Below are 12477 nucleotides of genomic sequence, written 5' to 3'. Positions count from 1 at the left end.
TATGATGCAAACAAACAACCAACATGTAATACTTCTATAATTAAAAAGTAGCATTGGAATTATGTATTATGAAGATAGGCTTCAATTCAAAGTTTAAAAGGAACCTCTATTTTGAATATTTAACTCTTTACATTTAATGATTTATTTTGAGCAATCATACCTCTTTGCTCTCATGGAGATTTACAAGTAAACTATCTGGTGTAGGTAGGAAAACATCTGCAGGGAGAAATGGAAAAAAACCATTTTATTCAAGAAAAAAATAACATCAAAATAGAACAAAACATTTCACTGCCCACTGCTATACGTACCATGAAATACAGTCTACTTTTCTGATACATATATTAGAGAGAATAATACAGTCTATACAAAGCTTGTTTTATTAAAAGCAAAATTGACATTTGAATTTAACTTTTTAAACACCACCTACTCTGTAGTTAGTGTAAGATTATTTTTAAAAAATATATTCCCTGTACATTCAATAAAATTGACCTAATACCAGAACATTTGAGAGAGTCTGATCTTTCTTCTGGGAAAAAAAGTAGCTTCTCAAAAATTTAGTTTCCATTTTCTCTTTACTTACCATCAATATCTGAGACAATCAGCATCTGAGGCTGAGATAAACTTTCTTGCAAGTTGTAAAACTGAATAGTGCTGTCAAAGGTTATGAACCCTATTCTTGTTCTCGAGTCTCCAGGCAGCCTGAAGCATTAAAAAATAAACTATTAAGTCCTAATTTTCTCTCTCAAGACACATATATACACACAGCTCCTGCTGATGTCAGCAGAAACTCAGCTCATGTATACAGGGGTGAAGGGAGAACAGAAGAAAGGAGATTTGAAACATGAATACAAGTAATATTTCTTCAGCTTTTTCTGAAAAGCTGGGATAATGATACAGTTCACAAGACTAAGCATTACAGATAAGCACTCACTAATATATTGATGTTTTGTTCCAAGAGAGAACTTAGTAGGTTCATTTAAACATTACACTGACACATAAAAGCAGGTAGTCTTCTCAGTTCTTCAATAGAAAATAGTGCATTCTGCTCTTTCATGATTCAAAAAAACCCATTTACTCATGTAGTTACAGAGTACTTACAGCTCTAAACCAAAATCCAATGTCTCTACAATGCAACATACTTATTTCTCATGTGGACCACATTCTTATGTATGCCATTAAAAATACAAAAAGAAAAGCTAAACAGGATTTCTCAAATAAAATATAAAACATCAGCAACTGCTGAAAACCATGATGGTGAACAAAAGCAATAGAGGCAAATACTGTTTTTACCATCTAGGTATATAAATTAACTGTACGTACTGATTTTCCTATAGTCTTTGCATGGGATTTTATGAATTTTCCTAAAATATTTAGCATGTTTCTGAGAATCTGTTGACAAAATACCTGTAAAGATCTGAACTAAGAAAGACTAAACCAATAAGTGTAAGTGAAGAATTTTATTGTACATGTTGGTGTCTTTATCAGAAATTAAAATCAAATTTCCTAAGAAAGACTTGCAGTAAACAATTTTCAGAGTGAGGCCTCCACAGGATGCAAATTAGCTTTCAAAACACGCAAACATAGTGAAGTTTATCAACCCTCCCTCAAAAAGCACCATCACCAATCCCATACATACTGTTCCAGTGCAAAAATGAGAACAGACAGAAAGCGGCATAGGTAGATCTAGGTAACTGTGATTTAAAAAAACCAAACTGACAACACAATTCACCTAGGCAGTCTCACACTAGTGGTTACAACATTCTCATATGCAGCACCTCAGCTGTTTCAGTGCAAGAACCAGACAATTTAATCTCTGTAATTTAGTTATTTTTGTTGGTCTTGGCAGGAGGGAAAAGCACACTTTATAGAAGTTTGTACAATCAACATGTTGTTAGAAGTTACAGCTAAATATTCTTTGCAGATAAATAAGTAAATTATTTGCAGATCCACCTTTAATCACATGCAGGGAAGATAGCTCTCATCACGTAAATTGCTTCAACAGCTGGGTTTTTTGGGGGGTTGGTTTTTTTGCTTGGTTGGTGGTTTGGTTTTTTTGGTTGTTTGTTTTGGTTTTTTTAGACATTTAAGTTGCATTTCAGAATCTCAGGCAACAGAACTTCTGTCCTTTAGGGACAGAATGTTTAAACACTATATGCAAGTTTTCTGCAAAACTGTAGGCTAGTAATGTTCATAGTAATACGTTAGCTAATTTGAAAAGGTTATTTATATTCTTACTTGTCTAGGTTTTCCAGCAATGACTGGCAGACTATTGTCAAATATCCAGCCTCCACTGCATTATGAGACACATCTAAAACAAATAAATATACCGCAGGCTGAGGAGGACGAAGCTACAAAGTAAAAAAATAAAAATAAAGAAAATGTTCAAAAATCATATTTAAAGAAATGTTAAAATGATTAGTCATTAGAAAGGGAAGTGGGAAAAGGGAATACTTGGAAAAATGCAAGGTATACGTTATGCAATAAAACTGATTTACTAACTAAGAGTCATGTGGACAGACTCAACCACAATTCCCAGTGGTTAGTAATTCCCATTTGTAATAAGCATACAACGTTATGCTTCAGAACAGAAATTGGATATTTTAGTCTCTCCTTCCAACAGTCAACTCAAACATGACACACTGATGCCAGATATGGAATTCACTCTTCCAAACACCACTGTTCTTTCAGGATGTGGACAATGCAATCCATTAAATGGGGTTAAAATATTCTACCTACATCCTTTTCCCAACCATAATGACAAGCTGTATTTATTAACTGCCAAATGTCTTGGCCACAGTGTTTCAATTCAAAGACAAGAGAACAATTTATTTTTGCTGCTGTTAATAATGTCATCTGTTGTTAATAATGTCATTATGAACAGGGCCTTTTCCCAGGCCTTGTTTATCTTTCTTGGAGACAAGACTACTATCACAGCAATTGTAGGTTGACTCCTAGTTAGAATTGTTTGTCACAATTACTAACTAAAAATTTGAACTCAACTTAATTCCAGTTATTCCATTACTGGTCTTTCAAAACCTCTTCAAAATGAGGGAGAAACCCAGAAACCACATTGCATCAGACTCAAACCAGACTATGCCACATTAAACTACATTGGACAATTACACACATTACAATTCCCTTTAATTGACAAGCCTCTGAATATCTCCATTTGCCAAAATTCAAAATAAAGATGAATTTTAACTATTCTATGGTGTTAAAAGGACCTTCACAGGAAAACTAAAACACACCATTGGAGCAATACGCAACATTAATTTCAAATGCATTTATATTAACATGTAATTGTTGTTGAAGTTCCCATGAAAACTTTTTTTACCATATAGTCCGACGAAGCAATGAATTCTACTGTAGAATTTTGGACCTCTGGCCGTTTGTGAGGCTCTCCATAGGATCGCGTCAGAGGATTATACATAAATTCTTCAGGAACTATAAAAAAATTTATTTTTTCCACAAAAAAAGGTTTATATATTTGTCAGCAAATAAAAACCATTATGGCAGCCACAAGCAAACTAATGCAGACATATTTCAATTATCACTAACAACAGAAAAAAATTCACATTAAAGATACGTAAAATAAAGGAACATTTCAAGTATCCCAAGCAACATCAAAGTTAAATAACTGAAACAATAGAACACTTATTTTAAACAGCAATATTTCCCCAACTTTAAAACACCAATGCAAATAGAGCATTTCACAACAACAAGCTTCAATCTGCATTGTTTCTCATAACCTCTGGACTGGATTGCAGACAGTATTAGCTGTCGTCATGTTTCCATTTGCATATTGCAACACCAGTCAATGGTGTAAGTTGATTTCATTATACAAGTAATCCAGATAATATGATTATATTTTCTTAGTCTCCCAGAAAATTGCAAAACAACCTTTTGCTTCAGAAAATGCACAGCGCATCTGACTTATTATACAGAGATTTTAAAAAACATCTTCAGATTAAAATGACAGTGTTCTTAAGTATCCCATGGACAGATACAATGCACATACTTGAAAGAGATTCTATAAATGCAAGCATCTCCTGCTACAAAAACTTACCATCGTTAACTCTATAGCACAGATTGCATTTCCACCTCCTTTGATCAATGAAAGAAACAAAAGGGTTGATATATGTCCTGCAGGATCTGCACCTCACTATTGTGCTTGATGTTATTACTGGTAATTGCTAAAAAGAAACAATGGAAAGCTGTAACAAAGGTATATAATACATTTTATGGAAAATATTACTATGCAGTACAGTGTATAAAAGCTTCATATGACTAGATATTCTACCATCTTTCCTTTTATCTTTTTAGCTCATTTTCATAGAGTAATAATGATGCCTATTAAAAATATCCTCCCCTTTAAAATCAGAAGAAATTGATTGTCTTAATTATTATCTTAATCCAATCTCACAAATCAAAGATGTAAGAAGATTTTTAATGAAATTACTTTAAGTTACATAATTACAATAACACAGCTACTATGGTAAGAGGAATTATGAAAGACAAGACAACTTTAGGTGACTAAACATGACAGACAGCAAATCTTACACAAAGAACATACATTACATGAAAAAACATCATACCAGACAGCTATTCACCTTTTTACATAAATACAAATAAATTAGATGGAGAGGAGCTCCTTAACAGTTATGAACACAGCTTCAATCTTATACTGTGTTTACCTTCTCTTGACAGCATTTATCATGCCAGTAATACATTCAACATGAGCACCTCTTTTCAAGAGGGCACTGTAAACACCTTTTCAAGAGATATCTGACAGTTCTGAGCCAACACAGAGAGTAGTAATTCAGAGCTTCAGAGAACCACAGGCAAAGATTTCCAACAACAAGGAAAAAGTTTTAAAGGACTTGTCCAAAGCTCCTCCCTTATGAATTTCAATGAAGTAGCAATTTCAAGGCTTTTTTCCCTTCCTGCTCTGTAAGTCCCAAACAAGTTTTTGCTACTTCTGTTAAATTTAGGACTTAGTAGTTCCTTATATTTTATTGTTTGAACAAAAATAGGACAATTGCATATACTAAATACATGTACTAAAAAAAAAAATTTAGCTACTTTACCGTTAGGTCTCTGAAGGGATGTAGCAACAAACCCAAAGGAAGCTTAGCTTTGTTTAACAAAGCCTGTGTCTGTGGAATATTTGTCAATGTACATCGAAATGAGCTGAAAGGAAATAAAAACATCTTTTAAAATTTCATTTTCAACATAACATTAAAACCATTGCGTTAACACCTGATTTTAAAGAATTTTGAAATTTATGAAATCCTATGTTTTACAAAGCTGATTTAATAACAAAATTAATGCAAAGAGATTGAAAAAGCCTCCTAAAGAAACAACAACAAAAAATACTCCCCCGCTCCCCAATTTAGTAGTTCAGCAATGCAAGTATACCAAAACGAACTTGCAATAGAGATAAAACTGCTTTAGGTACCACACTTGAAGTAAAATGATGTATTTTTTATTCATTAAAAAGATTTTTGGGGTGAAGGAACTAAAGAAGGGATACAGTATTTACTAGTTCTCAGAAAGTAATATTTATATAAGAAAACAGTAGAAAGGGATCTCAAATACTGAGAAAGTCAAAAATCTTTTCTATTGTGTACATAAAGTGGAGGATTGACTTAAAGCTAAATAAGGGCACTAAAAAACCCCAATGCATGAATAGCGCTGACCTAAGAATGATTTCAAGACCCACAGTTTTCTGATTTCTGTTTTCTGGTGGGACTATGATTTCTGTTTTCTGGTGTCACTAGGACAGTAAGCTGAGTTAACCTGGGGCAATGAATAAAATTTCTTTTGGAATTAGAATTAAGATCTTTGGAGGAGAGCAATTTCCATTGTACTTAGCTGCACTTGACTTGGGATAGTAGATAATACTACTTAATGTTAATTAGAGGTGAAAGGATACATCATGATTGCAGGATTACCACAGTAAAATATATGCACAGTTTATTCACTATATTTAAGCATGATCATCATAATTTTCTGGAAAAAAATCCTATGCAATATTACAAAAACATTCTATGAGATGTACTGCATAACATTAAGGTGTTTATTAATAGTTTGGAGTTTTTTTAGATGGATAAAGCAAGGCAAAGATTAAAACATTAAGAAACCTGCTTAAGTGAGCTGCACTCACACTGCATATAATGTATTCTGATGGCAGGACAGTTTCAACATTTGTGTAATGATGCAGAGGATAAACTTATTTTCAAGTGAAAGGGGTTATATTAGCTCATCACAAAGATTTAAAGTCAGGAGTCAGTTTAGACTTTTTTGACACTTTAAATAATTATTAGTCACTGAAAAATGTAAGATGCTGTTCTAGACATAGTACACTTACTCTGGACTGCAGTTTAATTTCCTAAGATCAGAATTCAAGTTAGGCACAGGTGCTGGAACTGAAGAAACAGGCAAAATGTTTCTATCTTGTGTAAGGTTTACTGGTCTCAAGCTTTCTGGCTGCTGAGAATGCTGTAGACTTAACCCTCCTAAGGAAGAGGACAGCTGGTTCACACCTGGATATTGCTGAAAAAAGTAAGAGCATTGCAAATGGGTAAACACACAATCACGTTTAAACTAACAACCTTAAATCTTCTTGTAATCACAATTCTTCCAGACATGTATTAAAAAAAAAAGATACAGCAGTAGTTAGTAACAAACCCAAACAAACAAGAAGAGAGTTGTATCGTGGAAATTTAAAAATGCTAAGACAAATGTGACATACCTTCCAAATATGTATCATTGGACAAAATTCAAATTCATGATACAAGCCAACACTGGAAGTCACACATAACCCTTCAAGCTTTCCAGGCATAAGAAAAAAGTTACTAGAAAGGCTGACAATTGCCCCCCCACCCCCCAAGATGTTACAATGTAACTTTTCCAAGTTACAGAAGCTGTTTTTATATATTTGTTTTTAAATTAAAACAAAACTGAACACCACAGAAGAGGATAAAAGGTTAGGTTGGAAGGCACCTTTGAGGTCTGGTAGCCCAACCCCCTGCTCAAGCAAGGCTAACTTCAAAGTTAGATCAGGTTGCTCATAGCCTTGTCCAGCTGAGTTTTGAAAATATCTAAGGATTGAAGATTTCACAGCACAATCTGTTCTAGTGCTTCCCCACTCTCATTCTGAAGAATTTTCTCCTTGTATGTCTAATTGGAATTTCGCTTGCTGCAACTTGCAGTTCTTGGTTTTTGTTCTTTTACTGTGTACTCCTGAAAAGAGCCTAACTCCATCTCACTTTATAGTGCAGATGAAGCTAAGTCTTTCAACTTTAAAAAAAAAAAAAAAAGAAAATTTAAACACTTCCTCCAGGTCACATTTTACATTATCTCCATAACAGTGAAAGGATTCCTGGATATTATATGCTAACTTATGGTACTACACTCAGATCAGTAAGGAATTCTGATCACCTACAACAGCAGCTTTGATACATTTGCCAGCTGGGCCTTATTTCAGAGAGTGGGATTTGTAAATCAGTATGTTTCGTTTTCTACACCACTTCACACAGACAGTTCTCTGCACTGCTTCAGCATTTATGTTTTGCCTCAGCGCCTGCCTCTTCCTCAGATTTCACTGCTCTTGGGCGAGTTACATGCGCAATGGGAGCCAGGTGATTGTACACAACTTCTTGGGTGTTTGGTGCTCTCTTTACCATGAAAATAAAGCAGATGCAGGCAGCCTGCTCCACCACACACCCAGCACAGGCTCTACAGAGCTCCTTCATCTGAACCCTGTGCCATGCCTTGCTTATAAGGTGATTTAATCCTTGAGATCATAGCCCATAGTAGTGCTCTGATCAAATGTATATTTGCTGATCAAGTACTTCATTATGCTTCTTCATGGTTTCCTATCAATAAAGTACAGCTCTTTGAAGCACCAAACCTTAAAACTGTGGATGCTGGTAATAACTGGTGAAGCAAACTTGTTAAGCCTAACTATTTGGAGATACACTTAACATTTTAATTCAAAAGCCTTCTAATAAGAAGCTAAGATCCAGAGCTATGACATCAATATTATACTTAACATTTATTGTCTCAAATTATAAAAATAAAATATGAAAGCGTAAAAAAAGAAATACATCATGCAGAAAAGACTTTTCCCCATTAAGTTACTTCGTGAAGTAACTTTTAAATTAAAAATACAAACCTGTGGATAGTGCTGAAACCCAGGATGGTGTCCTGGATTACTCGGCTGCACAGGAGTAGGTGGCGCTGCATTTTGGTAGCCAGGCTGCAGTGTTGGATATCCATAACCAAAGGGCTTAGAAGCTTTTGATGCTTGGGGGACTGATGGAGCAGGAACTGGGCTGCTGGTCGCAGAACGTGTCTCTGGAAGGACAAAAGAAATCCCACAGGTATTGAATATACTTACTATTTCTTTCTTAATTTAAATGTAAACTCCTAAACATTTAACAAACAACACTTCCATTTATAAGTTTTTGCATTATCCATCAAGTTATCTGCACTGACCAAATAAATTAGCAAGGAAGATTACTGCAATTATGCTGACAAAGGGGGGGTATACATGGGAAGATGACCATAGACTTGTGTAACTACTAACAAAATGCTATTTAAAAAAAAAAAAGCAACTTAAAAAAAAAAGTATTTCAACTGTATTAAAAAAAAAAGAAATAAAACCCCCTTAGAACCACATTTTATTCCAAGATTTGCACTTCACATAAACCACAAGAGACCATTCATGATTATTGTCTCCTCTACCACTTATGAATACTGTTAAAATGTAAGGCTAAGGTGACAGAACTATTCTCTAAATGTAGACACAGACCTTTTCTTGAAGTAATGCAAGTCCCTCCTGTATATCACTGCAGCACAGCTGCAGCACACTTTAGTCCCACTATTTTTAAAGGCCAAATTGTAAGTAACAAATAGACCTAAATTCATAGAAAACTGAAGAGTTGTAAAGAGAAGAAGCTACTCTTTAGAAATGTCTACAAATGTGAGCTAAGTTTCACAATAATTTAAGCTTGGTAAAATCTACCGGGAAAAGTAGCAGGCAAAGAAACCGACCACTCAAGAAACTATGTTTGGCATGAGCACTCCAGGAGGAGGAGGGGGGGAAAAAAAATAATCAACACATCAAAGAAATTTAAAGTTGATCCTGTTACTCTTTAAGAAAAACAGAAGGAACAAGTTATTTTTAGAATATGCCTTCAGCAGAACCAAAATGGTTAGTTATTAGCTGAGAAATTAGAATTCATAATCCCGCAGCCATGCCTCTGCTTCTCTTACTGCATGAGCTAGACCCTATGTGGATAGCAGTACCAGCTTTCTACTTGACAGAGATTTCACTTTACACAAGAACCCACCAAACTAAGCAAACTACTGTGACATTCTCAGAGGCCAGAGCAATGCAAAAGAGCCAGAGGGGGAGGCCCCCCAAATTAAACCAATTATAATTTAAAATATTGGCTAACATACCTACACTGAACAGCATCTTTTCCACCTGCTCTCAATATGACAGCTCTACAGATTTCAAGACTGACGTAGTCCGTTAGTAGGTTCATTTAGAACAAACCTGACATTCCTGATATTTTGAGAGATAAAAATAAGCAAAATAGCAGCTATTTTCTTTAAATGAGGAAAAATAGAAGAAAATAACCTGATCCAAGCGTCTCTGCAAGCTAGTATCGTTGGTCTCTCAAAACTTCATTGGCGTGTCAATTATTATCACCTACTAATGTCAACACAATCAGGCATACAGTATAACCTACAGAAAGATGTCTGCTTTCACACAGAACATACTTTCAGCACTACCCTCAATATTACAACGGAAAGTATAACTTATGATAAAGGGAAGTTTTATTAAATGGTTACTCCAACTTCAGTGTTAAAACTGTGAAAAGTGATAAAAAAGCGAGGTATGTTCTCTCTGATGATTGCCCCCACTCCTTTCATAGGCATTTCCTTTCACCTACGTATTAACAATAAACACCACCAGAAATAGGGAAAAAAAAAATCATAAACAGTAAACATTTAAGTCTTTAAACAAACAATTCAGAATTAACATGCGATAAACTGCTTACCTGGATAGCCACCTCCTTCCAGGGCATCATAATTGTTCAGAACAGGAGAGGCACTGCTTGTAGTAGAGGAACTATCAATTGCTGGGGGAGGAAAATAATTTAAAGTTAGGTGCTTCAGAAATAGCAAATTTTTCAGAAATAAGAGACTGAGAATTTTTTCTAAAAACTTTGGTAAGAAACTGTCAAGAGAGATCCTGGGAAAAAACACCACTGTAGCCCTAAGACTTGATAGCTATTACCACTGCAAAGAGGAGGGGGAGGAAGAGATAAACAATCAACATGATATTAAAAAACAAACAAACAAGCACATGCCCAACAAATAGTAAGAGAGATATCAATGGGCAAAGGACAAAAACAATGAAGGAAGTTGTTTATTGAAATAAAAAAATATTATTCAATAAATTAAAAGTTCTTTCTAGACTACATCAACTGAAGCTATGCACTACAACATTTTAAAAAGTTTCTACCGTGACTTCCTTCACAACTGCAAACAACAGAAGATTTCCATCGTCTTCAGAGTGATTATGCACCATCCCCACCTTCTAGCAAAACTGATGAGTATTTAATTCTTTCCTCCTTTCTGTGCTGTTGTAATTCAGAGCTTGCTTTCTTTTCAATGTAAAGCTTCTATTTTCCATTGAACATTGACAAGAGTTCTCAGCTTCAGTCAGAATAAACAGTTACTTTTGGTACATCGAAAAGTAACTATGTAAAAAGTAACTATGTAAAAAGTAAGTAACAAAAGTTAACTAGCCAAAACTAAAAAAGCACATGGGCACATAGTTGTTAGTACTCAAGAGAATCCTAATGCTTAATTTTTAGTTCACTCTACGCATATATCTTGAATATCTTACTGTAAAACATTGCAAACAAAAATATATTTAAAAACATTTCTTCTGGTGCCATTTCACATACATTTCCAAAGAAAAAGGGTCAAGGAGATTAAATTTATCTGCTCCTTAAAACACCCCAAGCCATGAAGTGCAACAGAAAAGAAAGAGTATATTTAAGAATTCAAAAAAGACAATTATACATATAACTTTCATGGCAGAACAAACTCAAAAGCGATTCACTGATACTGTTCTGCTCAGAATGATCAACTGTGACCACACATCCCATTGTGAAGCTGAAAGTATTTCAAGGGAGAACTTCAATAGTGGAACATTTGAGATTTGAACCCCTTCAATTGAGATTTCCAAGTAAAGAGACTCCTGCATATGGAAACATAACATCATTGACATTTGTGACACATTAATACCATGGCAACATCATGACTGTATAGATTGTTTTTGAACATTTTGCCTTTAAAGCATTCAGCTAAAACAGAAAAACTATTCCAAAAAACCGTAACACTAACAATAGATTTTAAATAATACATTAACACTGTGAAACTCATACAATGTTAGTTTTCAGATTGTTTTTCACCGTAAATTTCCCTTTTTTTCCCCCTGAAGTTTATAAGAGAACATAACTGCAAGATTGCTTTTCCTACCAAATTTTATCCATCTTTCTATCCTAGAAACAGAAGAAAACAGGATTATTTTGTTCCCTGAGCAGAAGCGCAGTTTTTAAAGGTTTGGTAAGTCCTACTACAGAGAAGCCAAAATAGACTTTTATTAGGTCAACAAGATCAAGATTTAAGAATTTTCAATAAGTTTTTCTTGTCTGACAGGAAGCTAGTTCTGCATTTCAAAAAAATACCAAGAGGATATAAGCATTGTGAACATATAAGACACTAATTCAAGCTTTCTGATTTAACCACTATGTCACTCTTTAGAGAGTTTTTCCCACAGTAAATTGTATTCATAAAATTATATCCATCTATAATATAATTGCACATAAAATGAGTTTGCTCTTTTCACTAAGAATACATTAATGACACAGTGAGTTGCAAAGAAGAAATATTATATACTTCCCAAGCTCTGCTAGAAAAGTTAAGATAAACCAATTTGACAAATGTATGAAAGAATATATTTTAAAAGCATGTTGTAAGTAAAAATAATGCAACTTAGTTTAGTCGTACTTCTACTACTACTGCAAAAAAAACCCCCAAACCTATGCATCATTTCTGACATACAGAAAAGTTCTAGTCAGAAAGTATAATCTCAGATATTTTGAAACACAAAGTCTGCCTAACTTAAAATAAGAAAGTGAATCCTGTTACTGAGTATCCCATATATTTACTGAAGACCATTCACTTAAGGTCTTTACTTCTAAAGAACTTTCAAATTTTGTAACATATTCTTGAGAACTGTCAGAATCCCAATGCCTACAAGAATTGTGCTCTGTTCTACTCTCCACTGGAAAACAAATAGTTGACTCAAAAACAGTAAGTTGTACAATTTCCTGCAGACCAAAAGTAGCTTCAAACTCTAAACTGGTCACATGTGTCATGGAAATC

General features: G+C 34.3%; 1 protein-coding gene across 5 annotated transcripts in view; it reads right to left on the bottom strand.

The window, feature by feature from the left end:
- The window catches only part of SEC24B (SEC24 homolog B, COPII coat complex component), a 52344-nt gene that overhangs the window by 18327 nt on the left and 21540 nt on the right, over positions 1-12477 (bottom strand). For all 5 annotated transcript variants that reach the window (XR_012042753.1, XM_072863066.1, XM_072863067.1 and 2 more), the window contains 9 exons: positions 10077-10157; positions 8180-8361; positions 6371-6555; positions 5088-5190; positions 4067-4193; positions 3335-3444; positions 2236-2348; positions 581-699; positions 161-216 (listed from right to left, as the gene is read on the bottom strand). Coding sequence is in view for 4 of the 5 variants with exons in the window: in XM_072863066.1 (XP_072719167.1) it covers positions 161-216; positions 581-699; positions 2236-2348; positions 3335-3444; positions 4067-4193; positions 5088-5190; positions 6371-6555; positions 8180-8361; positions 10077-10157 (1076 nt within the window). In the remaining variant the exon portion in view is untranslated. The remainder of the gene's footprint in view (positions 1-160; positions 217-580; positions 700-2235; positions 2349-3334; positions 3445-4066; positions 4194-5087; positions 5191-6370; positions 6556-8179; positions 8362-10076; positions 10158-12477) is intronic.

The sequence above is a fragment of the Ciconia boyciana genome, chromosome 5 (assembly GCF_034638445.1).
Source record: "Ciconia boyciana chromosome 5, ASM3463844v1, whole genome shotgun sequence".
In the NCBI taxonomy this organism is placed as follows: Eukaryota; Metazoa; Chordata; class Aves; order Ciconiiformes; family Ciconiidae; genus Ciconia; species Ciconia boyciana.
This window is presented reverse-complemented; position numbering and strand designations above follow the sequence as displayed.